The following is a 25630-nucleotide window of genomic DNA, read 5'->3' as shown; positions in this document are numbered from 1 at the left end:
GACTTGCGTGGCTCGGACCAGGTTCTGTTACCCAGAATCCTTTGCAAACCTCAAAATGTGGCTAAAAAAACACATGTTCCTCACATTTCTGTGGGAGAAAGTTCTGGAATCTGAGAGGAGCCACAAATTTCCTTCCACACAGCGTTCCCCCAAGTCTCCCGATAAAAATGATACCTCACTTGTGTGGGTGGGCCAGTTGCCTGCAACAGAATAAGGCCCAAAACCTGAAGGGATAGCACAGCAAGTTTATAAGGGCATATTCTTTTATACATCTTGAGACGGACTCTGCTTTGGGGACCCACATAAGTGATGTGTCATTTTACTTGGGAGACTGAGGGGAAACTGGGTGAGTAGGAATTTTGTGCTGGAGCGGTGATCCTACTAAGAAAAATCAGGAAAATATGCTTTTTTATGCAAATTTTGAGGTTTACAGAGGAGTCTGGGTAAGAAAATGTAACGGGAGCCACGCAAGCCACACCTCCCTGGACTCATTGGGGTGCCTAGTTTTAAAAAGTTTCTGGGTTTTGTAGGTTTCCCTACATGAAGGCCGCACCCAGGACCAAAAACATAGGTGGGCCCTCCCCCCCAAACACAGGTATTTTTGGAATATATCACTTTGATGTGTGCACATACATCCGTGATGTGCCAAACACTAAAATTGTTAAAAGAAACACACTTAGGTTATGTGAAGAAGACCCCTCACCCACCAACCAAGTTGGTGGCATGCTTCATCATCGGGGTCCCACCCGAGGCACCTAGCGTGTCACAGGTGTGCTGCGACGCCTGATTACAGCGGAGCAGGTTTTGTCATTTTTTACAACACATACTGGTTGGATTTGGCACGAGGGTGAGTGATGGTTCAGTGGATCAAATTTTATTAACAAGAGATTTCACAAAAATGAAATGCACTGCTAATAAGTGAAAGGCAAAAAAGTGAACCAATGACTCACAGCTCGTGAGCTGTAAAGCCGCGACAAGGCACCAACCGCTTTACAGTCCATTCACACACCTTTCATACATGACACACACAAGACCATTCACACCGCCAGCCACGGGCCCAGCACATTACAACACTCACATCGACAGACCGCGCCACTCAAGGGCCCATCACTTACATACGCCCACATGCCTGATACAAGAATCACACCAGCTGATGGGAGTGTGGACTGCCGTTTGGCTGGCACCGCCAGCCAAGCGCCACCCCACGCACACCGCCAGCCAAGCGCCACCCCACACACAACGCCAGCCAAGCGCCACCCCACACACACCGCCAGCCAAGCGCCACCCCACGCACACCGCCAGGCAAGCGCCACCCCACGCACACTGCCAGCCAAGCACCACCCCACGCACACCGCCAGCCAAGCGCCACCCCACGCACACCGCCAGCCAAGCGCCACCCCAAGCACACCGCCAGCCAAGCGCCACCCCAAGCACACCGCCAGCCATGCGCCACCCCACGCACACCGCCAGCCAAGCGCCACCCCACGCACACCGCCAGCCAGGCGCCACCCCACGCACACCGCAATCACTTTTTTTGATTTATAAACAACAAAGAAACTACCAATTATAAAATAAGCACAAAACTACAAACATAAAAGCTCTAACTAAATACACAACAGATGCCAACCGTGAAACATATGAAAATATAAAACAGACAGCTTACGCTCACGGTATTTCCCAAAAGTTTTTCCTTGTGTGGTAACTTCTAAAACAGCTGGGCACACACAGCCCAGGCTTTGAAGGGCATTCGGGGCAGTACATCCGGCTCTCCCTCCGGATTGATATCCGGGCACATACTCTACATTTCTTTGTGGGCATGTCTTTTTTGGGAGTGGGAGGAATGTGATCTAGAAAGTGACGATCTTTCAATCTAGCCACATCCTCCACCACTTCTACTCTAGGAACTCTTGCCGGTTCCACCACAATAAGGCTTTCTATCACCGACTCCTGAAATTTAACAAATGTCATCCTTGACTCGGGTGAACAATCCTTGTATACAATAAAGGCATTAAAAGTTGCCAAATGAAATAAATGTAGGGCCAACTTTTTATACCACACATATGACTTACGAAGAGCAGTGTAAGGTTCTAACCTCTGATCTACTTTATCAACACCACCCATGTGCCTATTGTAGTCCAAAATGCACGCAGGTTTGCGCACTTCCGCAACCTGACCCCAAACAGCCACAGGGGAAGTACTCTCATCATGGATGGTCGATAGCATGTACACATCCCTCCTGTCTGAAAATTTCAGAGCTAGCAGCTCATTATTCCGCAAGGCACTGCACTGTCCCCTCTCAAGTTTTTTACAGACAAGCTCCCTTGGATAGCCTTTCCGGTTAGAACGGATTGTGCCACAAGCAACAGTGTCCACCCTAAACAACTCCTTGAACAACTGCACTCCAGTGTAGAAATTATCTACATACAAATGGTGACCTTTGTTAAACAGCCGTCTAGCAAGTTCCCACACAATTTTTTCGCTAACTCCAAAATTTGCCGGACAACCAGGAGGGTCAATACTGGAATCCCTACCAGTGTAGACCCGGAAATTATACACATATCCTGTACTGCTTTCTGACAGCAGATACAATTTAATCCCATACCGTGCCCTCTTACTAAGAATGTACTGCTTAAAAACTAAACGCCCCTTGAAAAGGACCAAAGACTCGTCCACACTTATCTCTTTGCCTGGGACATAGACCTCTGAAAACCGATCCACAAAATGATCAAGGACAGGCCTAATCTTAAAAAGGCGGTCACAATCAGGGTGATCTCGTGGCAAGGCTAAAGCATTGTCTACAAAATGCAGCATACAAAGAAGAAGCAAATACCAATTACGTGTCATAGTTGCAGGAAATATAGCAGTTGCCATCAAGGGACTAGTAGACCAATAAGAAGCCAGTGACGGCTTCCTGATCAACCCCATCAATAAAGACAAACCTAAAAACCTTTTCATCTCTTCCAGATATGTGGGAACCCAATGAGTAGCTCTAGACTGAGGCTTAAGTCTGGCAGCGTTGTCCCGCAAATATTGCTCTGCATACACATTTGTCTGCTCCACAATCTCTTCCAAAAATACATCGTCCATAAACAAGTGAAAGAAATGGACAGGCAGAAAGTTTTCCGTATTAACTCTACACCCTGGGAGACCAGTAAATCCAGGTAACTGTGGCTGCTCCATGTTTGGGGCAATCCAGGTGTCAGGTCTTCCAATGGGAAACCCTGCAGCCCCAGGCTGCTGCACTCTTGGCACATCAATGTCCTCCTCTAACACAGGCCCTTCATCTGCACTGAGAGTAGCTTCCTCATCAGAAGAATACTCTCGGACAGAAAACTCACTTCCAGAATCTCCTGCTTCCTCCTCTGCCTCAGATGCAGAGTCAGTGTCGTAATCATGGTCTGAAGACGACTCAAAGAGCATGCGAACAACCTGCTGAGCGGTCACTTTGCGGCTAGCCATGATCCTAACAACAAATGGATTGCCAACAACAACTAGCACTAAAATAAGTAATAAACAAAGTGTAGCTTTATCACAAAGAGTTATGTACTACAAAAAACTATACCACTCAGTTGCCTGAAATAGCTACTCACCAAGCAACTACTCTGCACAGACAGCAATCACCAGTGATATCCCACTAAAAAGAAAAAAGCAATTTAGACATATGACAACACAAACATCACTGTGCTCAAATCTAAGGACAATGTCAAACACACAATACTGCATTTAGTACACCACCTACAAACATGTCAACAATACTCCTTTGGAGTAAATTGCTTTCACTTACCTAAAACATGCAACTATGCAAACCACAGGACAACTACTGCCAAAACCGCAAAGATCCACAGCAAAGGAAGCAAAAGCGTTGAACTAGAAGAAAAAGAAGAAATAAATTGTTATAATCACAAATACAAATACTTTGCCAGTTGACAAACACCCCACCACCAAGAACTTAGAAGTTGTCCCTGGTACCTAAGTGGATCCTGCCCCCCTCGGGGGTAGATGGGCGTAAAAAAATGGGCCAATCTGACCCCAAGGGGGGCAGAAATGGGCAACACCTCTGTGCCCCCTTTCAGGGGGCGACCCTTCCCAAAGGGGGCACCCCAAGCACAACACAAAACAAAAAAATCCCTGCCGTATTGGTGGTCTCTGCCCTCCTTGGGGGCAGATGGGCCTACAAAATTACGGGCAGAGATGGGCAATACAAATTTTCCCCACCTTAGGGGGGCGACCGTTGCCCAAGGGGTGCCCCCAAACACACACCAAACACAATCCCTGGCCCCTAGTGTGCTTCCACCCCCCGGGCCAGATCGTCCAAAAAATGGCTGGTCTGCCATCGGGGGGGGGGCCGAAACAGAAAAAAAAAAAGCTCCCCAGGGGAGCGACCCTTGCCCAAGGGGTTGCCCCCAAAATAAACAATAAAAACAAAATCCCTGGTGTCTAGTGGTTTTCGCCCCCCCCCCTGGGGGCAGATCAGTCCAAAAATCTTGCCCAAGGGGTCGCCCCCAAAAACACACATAAACAAACATATCCTTGGTGTCTAGTGGTTTTCACACCCCCCGGGGGCAGATCCGCAGAAAAAACTGCAGATCTGCCCCCAGGGGGGAGGGCGAAATACAAATAACCTGCCCGCGATCGTGGAACAGGAATCTTGTGAAAACAGACACAGGGGGAAAGGAAAAACCCTTTCCTTTCCCACCGTGTCTGTTTTCTCAACCCCCCGCCCCCCAAAAACAGAGAGGACTCACCTAACAGGTCCTCCTCCGAAGACGCGCTGGAAGCAAATGGCTTCCAGCGCGCCCGGCAACACTAGATGACGTCAGCGCGCTGTGCGCGCGCTGACGTCATCGGATTGCCGTGGGGGGTGCGGGGCGGGGGTGGAAGGGGAAGGTCTTCCCCTTCCATCCCCGCCTGGGGGGGGGGGGTGCACGGGGGGCGCGCTAGCGAGCCCCCAAGTTCCCCTGTGCCTAGGATGAGATGATCTCGTCCAAGGCACAGGGGAACTGTAGCCTTGGACGAGATCATCTCGTCCAAGGCACAGAACCGGTTAAAACAAGGGATAAACATATTGCACTTTAAATAAATCACCACAGGCTTGTTTCCCTAAGAAAACACAGTTTTTTCTTGACTCTCCACGTTGCCATCACCCGTCAAATTAATACAAAATTGTTTACAAAAATAATATCTAATCACATATTCCTTAGCACCCTCATACCCAAATTCTTGCCCAGCAGGATTATTTTATCAGTGCGACCAAAAATTAAATAAATAAAATCAAGTAAAACCAGAGATTCCTAATGAGTCATTTAGAGCTAAAAGTATCCCTATTCCATTAAACCACTACTCACCAAACAGATTTCTAATTCATATACCTCCCTTTAAGAGTCAGTTATTGGCCTGGAACTTTTATTATTCATATTCCTTTTTTACTAGGAACTTGGCTCGTTTGTGCTAAACACTATGAAGAAAGCGACTCACTGAATACACGATAGGCTCTGCTGTATTTATTCTAAATAAGCGCATCGCCACTTGATAATCCACGACCCATAAAGATAGACAGGTAGGTCTGAGCCATTGATGTCTTATTTCTTGATAGCCTGGGCAAACAAAATTATTTGGTTCATTGACTCAGGAGCCAATTCGCATACATGGCATACAGTATGTACTCATCCATCATACCATAAACTACGGGAGGTTTTCGGTGGCAGGCAACCATATCTAAACCACAAATAAAGGCTTTTAGCCAACAGAGGAGTTACAGTATCCAGGTAATACTCAAATATCGGTGATAATTTGACCTCGAGAAACCTTTCTGTTAAATGGCCCAGATTAACCCTGGAATGTTGATGCTCCAAGGGATAACACCAGTGCGCCGACTTTACAGCTTGTCTGTCCGCCTTACAGATCCACTCAGGATTCTCCCAGAATACATCTAGCTTCAGTCTCTTGCATCAGATATGTATAAACCTCAGTCAGGGTACTTTTAGAGCACAATAAAATCTTATTAGATCGCTTAGGCAATCTCTATACACAACCGATTCAGGAGTATACCAAATGTGAACCCAATAAACAAGGGGTTTCAACTGGACAAGATCTGATACCCCATTAATGCCTAAATCGTAGTGCAAAGGAATAAGCGGTGTGCTGGCAGGAACGTCCACTAGAGCGCAAATGAAACTATTTTCAGACACTGATAACCTATGTTGGTGTACCCCCAAATTTCAGCGTCGTAGGTGGCATCGGTCAAGGCTTTGGCACAATAGGCCTCGAAAGCAGGTGAGATTGATTGAGTGAAGGTTGCTCTGGAAAAAAACGCAAAACTGTATTAGACCTATGTGATAGCGTAAGGGAACTTTTTACGGTTTGGGGATCCCACATGAACTTGCCCGACAGGGTAATTCCTAGATTGTCAAAACACGACACCCTGTCAAATTTTTCGTTACCCACTTTAACTCAATTAGGTCTAGAGGAGTCCTTGCCAAGGACCATATGTTCAGTTTTTGAGCAATTTATCTCAAGGCCCATTTCTTCGCAAAATACCATAAACTTAGTCAATACATTTTGAAGACCCATAGGTGATTTAGAAATTAACAATAAATAATCCGCAAAGAAAAGAGTCAGGATTTGTTTCCCCATTCAGAGAGGACAAAACATTAATACACTGCCTCAGGGTCTCGGTTACATCATTTATATGAAGTGGAAATAAAGTAGGGGTGAGTATTCAACCTCGGCGTACTCCAAGACAGATGGAAATTCTGGGTATCAGTTCCCCGTGCTCACCCCCCCGGTACCTGGGCATAGTTCCCTTGGTGTAATCTAACCAAAATATTCACTAGGGACACACATGTTCCTCATTACCCTCCACATGTTGTCACAGGGAATCAGGTCAAAAGCAGTTCGAAAATCAGCAAATGCTAAATTTATAGCTCTGTTGACACAAAAAAATCTTCTTCCAGTATAAGAACAAGAACCTAAACACCTGGTCAATGGTACTCATTTTTGCCTGAAACCTCGCCTGGAGGGGCAAAAGTTTATCCTCACTGGATACCCATCTAGTAATCTACCTAGTGCTTGCCTCACAAACATTTTTTGAAGGTTGTCCAGTAAGCTAATAAGGTAATGATTGGCAGGATAACCCACATACCCTTTTTTGAACACTGGAATGATTTCAGCCCCTTTCCAAGCATCTGACATTTTGTCCCCTCTACCTATCACATTTGACATTATTTACATAACATGCCCATAACTACTGGGGTTCCAACGTATATTAATCTCCCACTATATAATCCATGTAAGGGGCTTTTAGAGGTTTTAAACTGTCTATTGCAGAAAAGGTGTCCTCCAGGCTGATTAAAATGTGATTCACATGAACCACAAGCTGAAATTGCATTGCTAATATCCAACTCTTCCTGCTGCTGAGCTAGGGAGTTCTCATGAGTACGGCTCTCAGAATATAAAACGTGAAAATGATCCTCCACTTTTCTGGTGAGATGTAAAAGCACCTTGAATTTCCATGACCTCTGGACCCAATCGTGACCAGTGCAGTGCAGTTATCTTTCTCTTTAAGGGATTGCAACAATTCTTGCCATTTGTCCTCATCCAATTTTTTGTTCGCTGCTTTAAGTTTAGTTTTATACTTGAGGCGAGTACATATGATTTCTTCCCATTTGCACTCCCTCACAGCTTTTCTTAACAATAGTTTAGCTCGCTTGCAATCCTGAATAAACCACTTTGGGGCTTTCCTTGCTGATCTATGTCTACCCTTACAATCGCTCTAAAGAGATAGCCTTAAGTTTATCAAAAAAATCGTGTTGGTACATAACATAGAGTCAGGATCCATAGAAGATCCCTCAAATCCTGACGTAATGGGACAGAGTCTCTGCTTGCAGTTCCTGGTTCGCTATGACTCTAGGCCACGTTACTCTGTGACAGTTATTAGCCATAATGAGTTCAGGTAATGCAACAAGATCCAAACAACCTGTCCTATAAAATTGTTCCCCCCTAAAGGAGGTAATCATGGAATTGTGATCACTAAAAGTAGTATTCATCACCTTCATGTCACTAAGGTCCAGCCACAGTCAAACATCCACCAACACATAGTGAATAACACTCTTCTGGCAGCCTCTTTTAAAGGTGAACTCTCTGAGTCTGAACGAGTACTCCCATTACAGGCGCACAAGCTATACGCAACCACCAAAGAAGCTACTTGCAAGGCAGGGTTAGAATAATGACTGCATAATATCTGCTACACTTGGAACCCCTAAGTGCTCATCCTCTTACCCGGTTACCAGATTAAGTGCAATACATAGCTCAAAAGAAGTATTGAAGCCACTATTACTTTGGCATCCTGTTTGTAGATCCCAACTAAATTATTTAGCATGCTTAGAACAGACCTTAAAATTCACAATGATACAGTCACCCTGCAAAGCTTCCTGTGTAGGGCCCACCCAGGAGACCCTGCGAGTGGAAATAATTTCCTTGCTGAAATCATGAGTCTAGCAAGAGTGCTCCAGCATCCAATAAGAAACTTTATTTAGAAGAGAAGCATGCGACTTCTGCTTTGCCACAGGGAGAGATGGAACATTTTCAAGTACAGTAATATAAGTGGTGCACTCAGGTGGGATATGGGGTCCAACACCAGTTTTCCAAGCCTTGTGGTTGTATTCCCGAACCCCCCTTCCTGCTTACAGGGGCTATTTTCGATCCCTCAGATACGGGAATAGAGGGATTGTTGAGTATTTTCTGGCATGAGCCCTCATTAGATCTATTAATTGCACTGAGAGCCCTGCTCTCCCCTTCCAGTTGAGAACACCCAGCGGTCTGGTGTACAGCGCTATTCTGACAAATTGCCTGGGCCTTATAACTACCCTCTGCTCTGAGTTCAAAGATCTAGTCACTATCAGAGAGCCAGAGGAAGAGAAACCACAGGCTTTCAAGCGCTCACGCCTCAGTTCACCAGCCTTTTTAAGTTCTGATTCAATCAGTCCCAAATACTTAACTAATGGTTAAATTTTAGGTCCGAGGCCATATTTATCATGTCTTTCAACTGGTCAGAGAGCCCTGGACAGACACGGGTGCTGACTCATCTCCCTTTGGTGGCGCCTTCCGCCTAGCAGACTGAGTAGAGTTAACACTTTGACGTTTCAAAGACATAACAGAATCCCTCTCCCCCTCCCCCAGCAGATCATCATCCGGCCCTAGGATAAGGGGCAACAATAACAACTTCCAGCTCCAAAGGAACAGGGACCTACGGGGCCACAAAATTCCCCTCATTAACCCCCAAAGGATCAGCATCTGCTTGAAGGGAATCTGGTGTCCCTTCGGATTGTAAAATAGACACAGTAACTTCTGAACTAGGTGGTAGATCCTCCGAAGCTCTTGAGAGCGGAGAGCTCTGTGAGGCAACTGAAACCCGACTCTGAGCCAGCTCAATCTCTTTGTTAATAATGTCAAATGACTACGACAGAAAATCCGTACTAGTTCTACGATAGCCAGGCGTGGCACTAAGAGCAGCCTTGTGTTTACAAGTATGGGCCTTCAGCATGCTGTTAACCTAAAAAATAGACTTGCAGGCAACAGCAACAAGCGGCTTGGGGCAGGAGCATGGATACCTCTTTGTAGTCAGCAAACCAAAATGACACAGCCAAGAGGGATAGCCCAGCCTCATCCGGCCATGGACAGGCACAGACGGGCCCTTTCGTGGCCTGGTCTTCGTCCGGGCCCGTCCTGCATATCGAGAACACAGCACTGCTCCGGGCATTGCTGCCTTCCAGGCCCACCTCCTGCCGAGGTGTTTCCTGGTATGTGCAGTTCAGGCTTCCCCCGGTCGCCAAACACTCCCCGCGCAGCAGGAACACAGCGATGCTTAAATGCGTCTCCAGGCGTTGCTGCCTTCCAGGCCAAACACTCCCCCATGTGTTCATGTTTTAAATAATTGATAATAGTAATATTTAGGCCCAAGGAAGCACAAATCTACTGTTTATAGTTGTAAAACACCTTTTAGCTTGCTGTTTCCTGCTTTTAGATTTGAATTGTGATGAAATAAAGAAAACTTTATATAATATGAAACCTTTAAGATAATATATATATTTTTTTTAAGTAGAAATTCGCCCAAAGTTTTTGTACATAGCATAGAAGTTAAAATGTGATTATATTTTGGACTGGGAACCAGGAGCTCCTTCAAGGAAAGGTTTTTGTGCTCCACTTTCTTTTGTTTCTGACTGAGGGCCTGATTTAGAGTTTAGCCGATTGGTTACTCTGTCACAAACATGACGGATATCCTGTCCGCCATATTACAATGTCCATAGGATAGAATGGAATCGTAATATGGCGGATGGGATATCTGTCACGTTTGAGACAGAAAAACCGCATCCGCCAAATTTTATATCAGGCCCTGAGTCTGACAGCATTATTTTGAATCCTCAAAGGTTCTGAATTTGTTTGTGGCCCAAAAGTAGATTAAAATGCTGTGGTCCAGGGATTTAACTAGCAATAATCATGTTTTCTCGGTCTCTTCCAAAACAAGGGTGGAGTATGGTATTTTACTATGGATAGTAATCTGCAAGGAAATTATACCTACAATATATGTTGTTTATGTTTTTCCCACCAGAAAATCTGTTTGTCAGCACTGATATTTGCTCGGGGGAGACAGAAGAGTCAAATCCCTTTGTTGTGGCACAGCCTGATGGAAAGGAAGCGCGACACTGTACCAGTCCCAGCTCGGGTATATTTCTAAGTTTTACATTAGCAGCAATAGATTTTTGTTTTAGAAAGGGCCTTACTTACCCCTACCGCCAGTTCTCAAATATTTTCGGTAGATTGAAAAGACTATGAGAGCTATTCATTAGTACCTGAACAATTAATTTTGGTGATTTCATAGGCGTGTATAGAAATACATCTGTTCATGTAGGCCGTTTCTTCTTATGCTTATTTTAGATTTTTTTAAAATAAATTCCTCTATTGATTTTTGTAAAACAGTGTTATTAGAAACTCTACTAAAGTGTGGTACTTTATAATCAGATGTTAATATCACGGAATCTGTGACTACACATGTGTAATTATTAGTTTAGCTTAACAAAACATTGCTCACAAAGAATGATTTAAATCTGCATCCATTACTCTCTATTTGTCATCCCTTGGATCGCTCAAGTGTTCCACCCATGTATTCCATATGTGGTAGGGTTTATGAGGGCATTCTCTGGCCTTGATTATATGGAGACTGCAAAGACAAAGCAACAGTCCTTGCCCGTCCTCCACTTCGGGATACTTTGGAGGAGCTATCTCTCCATGTTTGTTGAATATTCCTTTCCCCGAGAGTGAGTCTCAAACTCAAGCGGGTTAGTTCAGTCCTTGTGAATCCTTCATCATTGAGTATGTTTGAAGGAATTTTCTTTGAGTTGAGGTTGACCGGTCAGTGAAGTATTGCAGTCAAAATTCTTCTTCCCAATAGGGTTTTAATTTGGGGCATAGCCATATAGTGAGGATGAAGTCCTTGATTGCCGCTTGACACCTTAAGCACTCCAGACCGGTGCCTCTATTAAAATTCCATAGTCTTGCTGTTGTTAAACACATTGCAGATATTTAAACTGAATCAAGTGCAGCCTCTTTGCTCCAGTGGCCCACAGAAAAGAATCAGTCACAAATACCCATGCCTCCTCTTCAGTATGCCCTATTTCCACTTATCATTTAACTTAATGTCCACCGATATTGTATTGAGTAGCTGCTTGCCCAGTCTCCCCTTCCATTAGTAATGAAGTATGGATGCTGATGGTCACGGTACCACCTGCTAAAGAATAGCTGAATCAAGTAAGTGTAACTAAGATTTTTGATGCCTCCAATGGCATTTCAGATTCTTTAGCTGAACCCTTGTCTTTGTTGTCATAGTCAGGATTTCCTCTAATGTCATGTGAAAAGTGAACAGCGTGACTTGTTGAAATCATGAAGTTTTTGTAAATGTAACTTTTGGAGCTTCTTTTATTCAAAATCCTTTTACCAGCACCAACGACCACTCACCTTTAAACTTGCTTTACCCTTTGGGCAGCTGTTCTTTCTATTTACAGTGATACTGTCCTCAAAACCTTGGTTAATTGCATTTTACAATACTCTATTTGCTGGACTTTGAGTCAACTGCCTCTTTGTTTTGCCCTGTGTATGCCGAACATATTAGTTTGGCAGAATTTAGAGTCAGATATATGTATATAGGTTGTGCGGGCTAGGCAGCCTCTCCTTAAAAGTGTACTTTGTAATCATACTTTTACTGAGAATATTTTCACAGAAATCATATCCTCTGAATACCACTGTGCTGACTATGGCCCCGGAATTACTTTTGGGTCGAAATTTTGTTTGCTCTGTGGGCTATTAGACCAGGAATTATTTTCTCTATCCTAGATCCGTTACACTGGCATAATGGGTTTTCTCCTTTTGCCATATTCTGTCTTGCATGATCTTTTGCTCCTCTTTGTGTATCTACAAATTTCTTGTCTCACTTTATTTGGTTTCTATGCACAAGCACTGGGCATTTTATGTGCAATAGCGTTTACATTAAATTATTTTCACTACTCAAGATATACTGAAGTACAGAATCTTACCATATCATCTAGCATCAATTGTTCAGGTACTAAATGATGGGACTATTAGCTTTTGGAACTATTCACAATTTTCTAGATGTTTAGCTCAGTGAACCATTGTTTGTTACAAAAGTTTCATAAGTCATGGCCATGCCTGTACAATTAACCGGTCAATTTTAGCCAATGAGAATAACCCAGCCAATCGTGGAATATAGCACACCCACCAACCCATGCACACTCCATTGCCCTACTGGAATCCATGGTGTCAGGTAATTGTCATTAAGCAAAATACATTGCTGGCTTCCTTTCAACAGAGGACACATTACCCCACACCCTGAATCACATGAAAAGCATCCAGTAGAACCCTAGAAGTTTAATCAGATAACACAGACAAAATGTGCCTAGCGCCAAAAGTTAGTTTAATCATTTGATTGGCTGATTTCACAGGGCAAAATCAGTTTACCAAGTGCATCAACACTGCTTCCTGGTTATGAGACTCAAAGTGAGGCACTTCTAAAGAACTCTTTATGCGGAGAACTCGGAGAGAAAATGTGATTGGGAATTCTGTGAAAAGCTCATCATTTCTTGATTCCCCCTCACAAGTGTTGCTTCTCGAAGCATATGACCCATATGTTACAGATAAATACATAGTTAACTCATCTTCTCCAATTTCCTAACAGCACTAAATGATAACCCTAGAGGTACTTACTGAGAAGCACAACTCCCACTGTTCTTGCTTTGAATCTTCATCACAGACAAACAACACACCTGCCCTACTTGTCTCCATTAAGAGAATGAACAGAGAATATACACCGTTAAACATGCTGTTTTTTAAAACTTTCTTTGTAATTACAGGGTATGAGGTTATTTCCTTCCCTATTAAAGAAGAAGTAGAGGACTATCCTCTGAATCATCCATTCTATGAGAGCAGAGGCAGGATCACCCATTCTGCAGGTGAGTAAACACTGTAAAAAGTCCTCTGAATGAACCCCTAAATCCACAGCATCTATCTAATCATTTTTTTAGTGGGATCGGTCTCTCAAGACACCAAAAGACAATGAGAGAAATTGCAAGTCTAGTTTTCATGTCCTTTTTTCTCTTTTATTTTGGTTCAAGTGTGTTTAAAATCAGAGTCTAGCTCATACGCTTTTTCTAAATGATGAGAAACTATTGAGTATGTTTTCACGTAAGGCAGGTTGAAGTGACACAACAATACATCTCAAAAATACATTTTAGAGTACTGCACATCTACATTACTTCTGAGCACTTCAGAGTGGAGATACAAGTTTATTAAAATTGTGTGGTAGTTTTTCCTTTGTACTCCTTGACAGTCAGTTTCTAATAATGCCTATATATGTGTTAGAGGTACATTGCTGCATTTATAGATACCACATACTTGTAAACGCCTAACATCTCTAGGGTCCACTGGTGGTCAATGAGGGTCCCGTCTGTGCCACAAGTTTCAGCTATCCACATGAGATAAATATACATCCATATGATTTTAAACTGGTCTAATTCATATAGTCAGTGTTTCTTCTGGAAATGTTATCTTGTATCCATCTCTTCTCATCCTATATTGGACATGATTAGCCCAGATCTTTACATAGGTCCTTCTAACTATTATAATAGATGCTCTGAAGATGTTCTCTAAATCTAGGCACCAAAAGCACAATATTCTTTTCAGCTTCTCCTCAAGTAACAATAGCATCTTTAGTAAGAACTTTTGCATGGAAGATCACATCTTTTACCAAGATCAAATGTAGCATTTGTGGGGATGGACTATCCTTTCACCTTTCATATTGAAATGCTGTGTGTCTTGAGTGAAGGCCTTTTGGACTGAATCCTTTATCAGCAGGAATCCAAAGAATTGTTTTTGTGGTGGCTAGGTTCCTGAGATTGAAAATTTGGATGGAGATCTTAGTGCTAAGATCCGCTGAGTGGGCCAAGTTGGTTTCTGTTATACAAAGTTTCTGAGCTTCTGTTTCAGCAAGCACCAATCCCTGAACAGCTATCCTTTGGGACATTTGTAATTCCTTGACTGGAATTCTGATTTTGCAGAGAGCATAGCTTCAGTAAGGGGCTATACTGGTTCTGTGTGGACAGTTTAGGCACCTCTTAGAAATACCACTGGATAGCCAACTTGTCAGATTTGTTCTGCTACCTTCACCCTGTGTTTGGTGGCTAATGATCAAGAAGCAAAGTTGGTGCTAAAAGCAAACCACTGTATAAACAAAGTTTTAAAATCAGCTAGAGCCATATGTTTATCCAAGACCAACAAAGTCAAAATAGATAAATTGCAACCACCATCTGAATAGTAAGGTGCTACAGTTTGTGAGGCTCCTCAGAAGCTAATCCAGTGGGTTAAATTTCAACAAATTTCTGAAGGCAGTGCATCACAAGCAGTGACTCCATCAGTACTTTCTACTGCTTATGTCTTCCTTTTCACTTTTGAGACTAAGGACCTGATTTAGATCTTGGCGGAGGGGAGTACTCCGTCACAAACATGACGGATATCCCATCTGTCTGTATTATTATCCCATAATATCCTATGGAGATCGTAATATGGCAGGCGGGATATCCATCACATTTGTGACGGAGTAATCCCTTCGCCAAGATCTAACTCGGGCCCTAAGTGTCTGATTACAAATGGCCTAGTGTACCTCGAACCTCATTTACCCTGTGGCGGAACACTGTGCTGTGTTTCACAAGCTCGAAAATCTATCCAGTAAAATCACATGCTTTTCTGTTTGGAAGCTCTGTCCCGATGGAAAATGGAGATGATCTTATGATTATAGCATGGACACACAGGAGGACCCATGTTTGGCGACCTAGCCGGTAAAACCATCCCCACTTGATGGCACAGCAGCAAATGGTGAGGTCATCCAGAGGGTGGCTGACTACCATAAAGTTAAGTTACATGTGGTGGATGAGGAAGATCACTTCTTGGTGAAGAATTTTTCCAAGACAGAACGCTTTGTTCAGTTCTCATGCTAAAAAGCAAATTGTGCAGCTGAGAACTTACAGGACCCAGTAAAAACAAGGGTCTATGCCCCGACAGCATAGAAAAAGTACAAAGCAGCACCAGAGGATCCCTTGTAATTTAGAAACCAGATTCCCTGGTTGCCCATACAGATAGGAAAAGGGCCTTCACACAGAGAGCTTGTCAAGGAGAGTAGTAAAATTGACAGTGCAGGTAAAATGGTAGATCTGTGCAGCCACACAATGATGCATTGCCAGTTCATTGGCTCTGTTGTCCAGATATAATGGATACCACTGGGAAGAGATGGTGCATCTGGTGAAACACCTGCCAAAGGCATACTGGAAAAGAGGCAAGTAGTTAGTTTAATGGGGGGGGGATCATCTCGAATGCCAATCTCAAATGGACGCTGGATGTGGGTGAAAGCACGTCCACAGAGACAATCACAAGTGTTTTACTCCAAAGACAGGCCTGGCTCAGAATCTCTACCTTCTGTTCTAAGGCCCAACAGCATCTGTAAAATTGCCCCCTTTGACAGAGAGCATTATTTGGTCCACAAAAAGATTTAAAAAAGACTGAGACAGTTACGGTTACGGGGGCATTTCAGACCCAAACCGGCAAGCCTGGTTTTCAGTGCCAGAAGGCAAGAGCAGGAGCCAAAGCTGCAACCACACCACACCTCCCTGCTTTGCAGCATCAACAGCTCCTTCAGGAGGTACAAATATCTAAACCAAAGAATAGGATTTCTCGGCACCACCCAGGAAGAATGCAGAGGTGTACAACAGTGACTTACCCTCCATACCCCCTCCCACCGCCCCTGCCACACAACACCTGTCAGGGGAACAATAAGGTTCTTCCTTACTCTAATTGAAGAAAAAAACTCACGGTAGTGGGTCTTCTCCATCATCGCCTGCTGATACTTTTTGGAATTTCCTACTACACCATCTGCCAAAGCATCAAAGGCTACTGCATGTGGGGGGGGAGGGGCAGGGTCTGGCAGCGCAGCCTGACGGCCACTTGAATCTGGAGCTCTGGGCCCCAGAGATGAGGGGAGACATTTGAATGGGGGATCCCAGATCCTGAGTGGCCCCTCCTCGAGCTCCGATCACACTGCCTCAACTCAAGGCTTCGGGGAGTGCGGCCTGCAAACGCTGGCTGGTGACCTCGCGCCAGCCCATCCCTTCTCCAGCGGATACTATAGGCTGCCAGGAGCCTGTTGGAGGGGAGCTAAGGAAGGTGGGGGGCCCCTGGGGCCTGCTGCCTGGAGAGCCCAATTGTCTGGGGCTGGCATTGCACCCCACGGTGAGAGAGGCTATACTGGAGGTGGGCCTCTGTGCTCTGACCTTTGTCTCACTGACTTGCCTGGGACTGGGGTGACACTGGGGCTCATTGGAGCCTGTGGAGGGTCCCCCATGTTGCCATATTTGGAGCACTGTAGCTCCAGGAACCCCTCCCTGTGTGTTCGCCGGCTGTTTAGGCTCATGGAGGTGTCACAGGTCCACTGACTTAAGGCAGTGGCACTTGTACTTGACATCGGTAAGGTCTTTGATTCCCTCAGCTGGGATTACCTCTTTGCAGTCCTGCAGAAGTACGATCTTGGGCCTTACGTTACCAAACTTATCTGGCTTCTCTATACCTCCTGCAAGGTTAGGACCCGGTTTGGGGGTGGGGGTAATATTGGGGCCCTTCAAGGTTGTGCACGGCACCTGAGAGGGATGCCCTCTTTCACCTTTGCTATTTGCTGTGGCCAAGGAGCCACTGGCCTCTTGAGCATGGGTGGAGGGAATGGGATGGGGCAAACATGTGTCCTCCCTATTTGCAGACGATGTCTTGCTAGATTTGCTAGATGTGGACTCCAACCTTTCTGTTGTTGCCTCATTGCTAGCCGACTTTGACCGGGTGTCAGGACTACTAGTCAGTTGGGATAAGTCCTGCTCGTTCCCACTGGTGCCGGGGCTGGAACCCAGGGCCATTGATCGGGGGGATGTGTTCGCTGGGAGCCCACTACTGTCAGTTTATTGGGGATTAAGGTGCATCCTCTGGCTATTCCGTGGCCTGGGCTCCCTGTGCTGGTGGGGGGTGCCTTACCAGTGGCTGCCTCTAGAGGTGTAGGGAAGCTGGTATGACCTGTATGGGGGACCTTCATACCAGTGAGTAGCTGCTGCTGTTCAAGGCTTTAAGAAACAGTATGCCATTCCTGAGGGCCAGTTTCTCCTTAATGCTTCCCTCCGTGGGGTGCTGGAGGATACATGGGGGGCATGGGGCCTTGAACCGGATACCCATCAACTTCTGCCAACGCTTCACACTATGAGCAGAGGCCGTAGATTATTTAACTGGCTTACTGGGGCCATTCTTGCACACACTAAGATTTCACTCCAGCCATTGAGAGAGATCTGGAAGGAGTTTGGCAGGACAATTCGGTATGGGGGTTGGGAGAGGGCGCTAGCGTATCCAAGGAGGGTGTCTCGCAATGCCCACTTCAAGCTCATCCAGTTTTATATCTTACTTCACGCATGTTTTTTTCAGAAGCAAATTGCACGGATATTTGCCTGCACCTCCGACCTTTATCCTAGATGTGTTGCCCAGGCAGCGGATCTGAAAGACACCATGTGGGCTTACACACTTACTGGCCCTCCATCCTTATGTAGTTGGAGGACCTGAGACCTGGAAGGTGAGTACGTTGGACATATATCTCAGATCTAAGAAACATAGGTTTGCTACCCGTTTCCCTGACTTGGCTCTTATATTGGCTAAGAAAGTCATCACATCCTGTTGGAAGTCTCCCGTTCTCTTGACCTAGGCTGAGTGGCAGGTGCTGTTCACCAGGTGGGCGAAGGCCAAGGCTGTAACGCTGCACAGGGAAGATGGCAAGGCATCGCCGGCACCTGCAAGCCCCGGGTTGGGAGGCTTTGCTCTCTATTTTTTTTTTCTTCCAATTTTTGGGCATTTTCAAAAACATTACTTCTTACATCTTGTTGTCATTTAGTATAGTCTTAGATCTGTATACTCATAAGGATTACGATCTCAAGGTATTCTCAGTATTGAGGAGTAACCCATATCCAAAGAATGTCATAGAGTAGTTCAGAACCATTTACATAATGTATATGCACATACACATCATACATTGGAGAATTGCTTGCCAAATGTCTTAAGTACTTTAGTGGTCTATATTAACTAAATAAACTCTGAACAAAGCACCCGTGTGTCTCGTTATTTCAGGGATACATGTGACATATTATACTAGGGGGGAGGGCCAGACAGTGTGGAAGGGGCATTGTGTTACTCTGGGACATCTACCCAAGTCAAGGGGCTTTTACTTTGGTCCAACGATGAGGGCGCTCAGCTTCCCCAACCCCTGTACACTATCTGTACTCCAGGAAGCAATGTAATGCTGTGGGTTTGCATTCGTTATCCACTTTCGCTGGTTGTAGTAGTGTGTACTACTAGGATATCAATGTGGTGTTCTCCCTGCCTGGGCTCCCGCCGACCAGATCGGGCCCTGTCTGAGATGGGTGGACTGTATCCTCCTCCACCCAGTCTGTGACCCACCCACTCATCTCCCAGGCATCCACCACCTCATCCCACGGGAGGCAATGCGGCGGGCCCGCATCCCACATCCCACGTGCCTCCTCAAAGCCCTCGCTTCAGCCTGCGCCCATTTTCGTCACATCCCTTCTCCTCTCCTCCAGTGTCGGGCCCATGAGGGGCTTCCAGGCCATGGCTACCCAGCGTCTAGCCAGCACCAAGACCAAGTCTAGGAATCTATTTATGACTTTCTTGGGGGTTGGTCTGGGGAACAAGCCCACTAAACAGAGGGACGGGGCATTCACAAGTGGTCAGCTCAGTGTGTCTCCAATTGCCCCCAATACCATAATCCAGAAATGGTGCAAGGTGGGGCAATCCCAGGTCATGTGGTCAAAATCTGGGTCTGGAGCATTGCATCAGGGGCAACCGTTAGGTTCTCCTCCTTAAATAGTTCTGAGCCTACGTACATCCTGTGTGATATAATTGTAGTTATTTAAACTGAGAGTTGAGGGAAACCCAAGGGGATAGGCTAGGACTTTCTTCCACTCAAAGCCTGTGATCTTCCTCCCCAGTGACGTCTCCCATTGAGTCGGAAGTGTATCTAATGACTTCAAGGTCAGTTTGTTTAAGGTTGTACAGAACCAGGTGACTAAATGGGAGCCCTCTCCCACAGGCAGAAGAAGCTGGAGTACTTTGTACGTAGCAGGTTCTGCATTCACTGTGTCCCATAGGTCTTGCGTGGTGCGAGCCAGCGCTTCGATGGGTAAGGAACTGCCCTGCTGGCAGGCCAGTCTGTGCAGTCAGATCCCCAAATGGGACAAGGACACCAGACTGAAAGCAATCTCCCGACGCCACTAATCCCACCTCGGTCCAGGGTTCCATCAGTCTTGTAGACAAAAAACTAGCGGTAGGACCCTCATCCCAGTGCGCCTCAGTCGCTACCTCCAGTAGGTCAGCGCCATGGTCAAGAGAACACTCAGGGCCTGGATGGGAACCTTGGGGTCTAAAATTTTAGCCAATAATAAGTCACTGCCGGTCCTACTAAACGTTGGGCCTAGGTCGGAAAAGTTTCTACCCACTAACCACTTCTCAATCCACTGAAATTGGGCCACCAAGTAGCATAATTAAAAGTCCTTAGCCCATCAGATCGTAATCCCCTGTCTCACGTTTGGTTCGGTTAGAGAAGGGGAGTTCCATCAACTCTTACCTAGGTCGTTGCCACGGTGGGGCTCTCTCATCTAGCCCAAACACCCCTAGCCAGGGAGGCCCCAGCACTGCTCAGCCACACCGTCGTCCATCACCTAGTACCTCACCGCCATGACAATAGTGTGCCCCTGAGTGCAGCGTGTCCGGTGCCCCTCCTTGTGAGGCCTCTATCGTCTGTTAATGGGTCCCCTCTGGTCCTCAGGAAGGCACGCCGTCCTGGTCCCAGTCAGTGACGCCCACAGTGCTGCATTCAAGCTGCATTGGACAAGGGGCAGGCCCCTCATACGTCCTCCCGTCCGTGCACAGTCTCAGGAGGTGCGGGGGCGTCACTGCCTCCTTCCTGAGGCACTGCCTCGGGCCTGTCTCCCAGTTGTGCTCCTCCATCCTCCAAGTGGATTGCTGGGTCACGCATGCGGTCGTGCCTCGGTTGCGCTGAATTCCGCCCAGGTATGCATATGCTCACGACCAGCCGGCAAGCAGGGTCCCCTCCAGCGAAGCCCTTGTTGTTCATCGGCAGCACTCCCCCAGCGCACCGGTCACCCATCCGGCGAAGGCCTCCACGTCAGCACTGCCACCGCTTCACCGACAGGCCAGCCCCGACAACCCTCTTGCCTTGCACTCTGCCACAGCCCACCAAGGACAATGAGTAGGACCTAATGGAGGTGATATAGACAGGATTTATTTCAGGCCGAGACGGAGCTGATGTGCTATGCGTCCACCATATTAGCTTCCTAGCCACCCCCCCACCGCTTTGCTCTCTAAACCAGTGGTTACCAACCTTTTGATTCCTGAGGACCCCCACTAATTCACCACTGGAAGACAGGGGCCCTCAAGTAATTTGTACGATTTAAATTCCAAACATTAAAACAGTAATTCAGAAAAAATGCACAAACAAGTACACACCAAACGAATACTTAAATTATGAAAGATAATATTATTTTATATTGAAAAAATATGCTAAAATTGAAACATTTTAATGGGAAGGTTGGTGTTGCATCTCGGCATCTAACATTTCAATTTTTGATTTTATTTAGGAAAATTGAATCCTCAGGTCAGATTCTACATTTCCCAAGCGATTTTTGGGTTTATGTTTGAGGTAAATAAGATCTGAGAAAGCTTTTTCATATAGGGAAAGAAGTAAAACTATAAGGGCCTCACATCTCTCCATAGCTTTTCTGTCACATGTATTTCATTTGTTTTATAGCACCTCTCATACCAGTATAGGGTTTCGAAACACTTGACAGGGGACTACCAGGTGTAGGATTCACATGTCATCCATACTGGTAGGCATTTTCCTGGTCTGGAGAAGCACAGAGTCAGGATTCAGAGCATAACACAGTGGCTGGCGTTGACTTTAATAATAATGTATTTTTATGCAAGCAAACCTTTTTCAGCAGCATAAGGATAATGAAAGACTGGGGAAAAAATATAACTTTCTAATTTGTTCCATGCAGTTTGCACGTAGTTCTTTGATGGCAGTTCATAGCTCACTGTGCTAGATTACAATTGTAACTTATGAACTGCACAGTAAAACCCACTGTGATATGCACACAAAATACTTTTCTGTGCATGCTACACGTTCTTTGCAGCAGGCATATTAAACATCTGCACTACCTGAGTTAAAACTGCCACTGGACAAAACTCCCATCTGTCTCCAGCAGGTACATTAATCAGTGGAGTTATCTTGATGCTTTTATTTTTGCCGGAAAGCTGCTTCGATGTACAAGGCACTTTGCAGTGCTGTTAAAGCTACTGCACAAATGAAGTATCAAATATTAAAACCCACATGTGTTTCTGTAGAGTGCCTTCCTGCCAGCCTAGGCCTGCGGATCCCCTGGGAATATGTCTCGGACTCCTGTGGGTCCCCAGACCACAGGTTGGGAACCGCTGCTCTGAACTACTCAATCCACAGTCTGGGTCCTCCTCGGACTCTGATGCACTGTCTGTTTGAGGACAGATGCTTACTTATGAAGCCCTTACCCCTCTACGCACATGGGCTCCCATCCCCTTTCTTATCTACATGCTTTCATTCCAGCTTCCCACCACCACATTGATTGCCCTTTCCTGAGGCTACTTTGGGAGAAGGTATTGCTCTAAAAGGGGCACTGGAGCTGGATCTAGTGAATCTTAGAGGACAAGGAGTATACTCTATGCTTCCTTATCCCCATAAAGGGCAGGACACCTTAAGGCCAATGCTAAACCTCGGCTACTCAATCATGGCATAGTCTCAGAGCATTTGAAGATGGCAACTCAAGACGTCGTTTAGCTGCTTGTGCTACTCTGCACAGGAGAACACATAGTAACACTCAATCTTAGGATGGCTAATTTTATAACCCCATCCATCAAGCACATCATCACTGATTCAGGTTTGTCGAAAATAGACATTATTATTGAGTTCAGATACTACCCTTTGGGATCACAACAGCCCCACAGTTATTTGTCAGACGTCTATCAGTAGTTATGACGCACCTATGCAGCAGCACCATTCTTTGCCTGTCCATATGTAGATGACTGGCTGATATAGAGCAGCAAACAACAAAAATGCCTAGCACACAGTCAGCAATTGTATCACTTCTATAGAGACTGGGATCCAAAGTAAATTCCAAGAAATCACATCTCTGACTCAAGCAATTCAACCCTTCTTGGGAACCATTCTGAATACAGTGAAAGGCAAAGCCCACCCCTAGAACAAGAATGTGAGTGCCAACATTTCAGAGCATGCTTCCCTTTTACCAGATGTTGTGTCCTTTGATAGTGAGAAGGAAATTGGTGGAGATAATAGCAGCTTACATTGCAGAAGTTCCATAGGCTTGCTTTCATATGCACCCACTACAAGAGGCTCTGTCCAAGACATGGTCAAAAGCGACGATGGGAAGGTCTAATGTTGGTGGAATATTATTGCTCAACAATAGCTTGATAACATATCTCCAAAGTTTGTAGTCTGCCTGGAAGAATTATTTAATTATGCCGCTATGGAAAAGTCCATGGCCAATCAGAGAAACATATTATCTTTCTAATCACTATTAATGACCCTAAACGTGCATTTTTTCAAAACATCCTTATTAAGTTTTTTTAACACAGAATGATCATGTTTGGCTTGTAGACAGAATGGGCATTTCCAACCGAAGTTAGTTTAGTGTTACCGGCTCTGAGTACAAACCCTATCAGTTTACAAAATCAGGGCTTAGGTAAGTGAAATAACACATCCCTCCCCCACCTAGTTAAGTCAAACCTTCAGTTAAGTCCCAAAAATAACTCATCTCATTGAAGGGCAGTTGGACTCTTATGTAAGCTCCTTTTTTCTTCTCTTTGTAGGGCATATATTTCTGCTTCAGGCCAAACTGCAACACTACTCTTTCATGTACTGAATGTGGTTGGCCTAAATGCCTTCCACCGGAATGTTAGCTCTTTCTTAGCTATTAGCAAAGCAAGGTCAGTAAATCAAGTTACAACCTTACCTTTCTTAGGCTTTTTCACAAACCCAAAACACACTCTTGAAAATTAATCAAATCCATTCTCCCAGTAGATCGGCCCAAACCAATAATAACCTCCATCCGCTAAGGCTGCAGAGAGTGACAACTCCACATCATTTGTTTGAAATCTGTATTATCATCATGACACAGAATCTCTTGGATCATAAACCACATCAAGTAAGCTCTATGTATAATATAGAATTGTATTAGTTTATTGTGGGAGACCTTACGGAGGTAGGATAATGGCTTTTCCCATTCTTTTACTAAATTCACAACATATGCCTTACACCCATTTATACCAATGTGTCTGAAGGGGAGACTGTATATCTGTTACAACCTTATAAAATCAACTAACCAGTCTGTATGCTTTTCCCTATGGTATGCTGGGTCTGCAGATCTGTGTGTGAGGATGGTTTGCTTTGCCTAATATCCCAGTGCAGCCCCCACTAGTCTGGCATGTAACAGGAATTGGCCCACCTGGAGGCCTGAAGTTTTCTGAAAACTTGCCAGGACGCTGTCAGGAAACAGTACCCGAGCCCATGAGACCCTGGCCTCCCCCCAAAGTACAAAATCCTGCATGCCAATAATGGCAGTTTTTTTAGTTTTGTTGAGGCCGGAGAACATGGCGGGCGGCAGTGCGGTTGCACGCTGAACGCCTACCTGAGCTCCCCGGCGGAGGATTCTTCTTTGTGCGTTCTCTCCTTCTGGGCCCCTGCTTAAGCGGCCCGGTCAGTGACCACATGAGCCCAGGAAGCCGCTCATCGGAGGTTTGGAGGGCGAGAAGGGGGCATCTACATCTTCCACTGTAGTAGAACTACCTCTTAAATTACCTCTCAATTTGCCACTTACGATCCAAGAGGAAAGTAGGGGCAGGGTGAATGTTTCGGAGGCGCATGAAATTCTGGACCACCTGGGGGGGGGAGTTGTCAGAGCTTGTAGAGCCTTTACATTTGCTTGATAACCAAGCCCAGACCGTGGTATCAGAGCCTAGCTCGTTGGAAATGTGCTTCTGTCGCTCACAGACAGTTTATAGAGGGGTTCTCAATTTCAGAGGCAAATCAAGGAGAAATAAGGCTGGCTTGTGAGTTGTTGGAGATTTTTTTTAATCTTTTGGTACTTAGAACTCAGGCCCTCGAGGAATCGGTTGAGATTATAAAGGAGAATCTGAGAATAAATAAGAAAGAAATTCAGTTGTTAAAAGGGACTGAGAGCGACTTGCAGGAGAAGATAGAACATTTACAAAACAGCTCCAGAAGGAATAACTTAAGAATTTTAAATGTGCCATAAGGAGTGGAGGGATCTGACTTTAAAAAAAAGTATATAGTTTCTCCTATTAAAAGGACAATGTCTTTGGATGAAACCGAGGTTGAGATTATCCACGGTATTCAGAGGGTTCACAGAGATCCTTTTAGGAGGAATCCTAATATTAAGAGACCACAGAAGATTTTGGTGAACTTTCAAACCTACCTTCTGAAGGAGAAAATTCTTGCAAAGGCCTTAGGTGCGGGGTCTTTAGAAAGCGATGAATTTAAATTTGAGATTAGATCCGACCTTTCCAGATCAACACTGAGTAGGCAATGGGTGTTGGGAAAACTGTTGGAGGAATTTAAAATGTGGGTGCGGTAGCCCAACTCAAATTGCCAGCAAGCCTTTGTGTAATGTTCAATAATAAAATGTATAACATTAGGGATCCTGCTGCAGCGGATGACCTTATGGAAAGCTTAAAGAAGGGAAGTATTGTTTAAGGAAGCCGGGGAGCTCATGGCGTTCTAAATGGGACCAACAGGTCTATTAATAACTGGGGGGGTTCTCCCAGGGAGGGCTGGGAGGGTGCAGGGTTTCAGGTGGGGCACTGTAGGGGCTTCTTGGGGTGCATTGAGTGGGGG

The 25630-nt window shown here is 45.3% G+C and overlaps 1 protein-coding gene and 1 long non-coding RNA gene across 5 annotated transcripts in view; one reads left to right on the top strand and one right to left on the bottom strand.

The window, feature by feature from the left end:
• Positions 1–25630, bottom strand: part of LOC138298597 (uncharacterized) — a 162283-nt gene that overhangs the window by 23437 nt on the left and 113216 nt on the right. The window contains exon 2 of the long non-coding RNA XR_011204707.1: positions 3785–3867. This is a non-coding gene — a long non-coding RNA (uncharacterized lncRNA). The remainder of the gene's footprint in view (positions 1–3784; positions 3868–25630) is intronic.
• Positions 1–25630, top strand: part of LOC138298551 (zinc finger protein 300-like) — a 236587-nt gene that overhangs the window by 157103 nt on the left and 53854 nt on the right. For all 4 annotated transcript variants that reach the window (XM_069236885.1, XM_069236887.1, XM_069236886.1 and 1 more), the window contains 2 exons: positions 10607–10720; positions 13419–13517. In XM_069236885.1, coding sequence (XP_069092986.1) covers positions 10607–10720; positions 13419–13517 — 213 coding nt within the window. The remainder of the gene's footprint in view (positions 1–10606; positions 10721–13418; positions 13518–25630) is intronic.

The sequence above is a fragment of the Pleurodeles waltl genome, chromosome 1_2, assembly GCF_031143425.1.
Source record: "Pleurodeles waltl isolate 20211129_DDA chromosome 1_2, aPleWal1.hap1.20221129, whole genome shotgun sequence".
NCBI lineage: Eukaryota > Metazoa > Chordata > Amphibia > Caudata > Salamandridae > Pleurodeles > Pleurodeles waltl.
The sequence above is the reverse complement of the archived record's forward strand: the minus strand, read 5'-3'. Positions and strand labels throughout refer to the sequence as shown.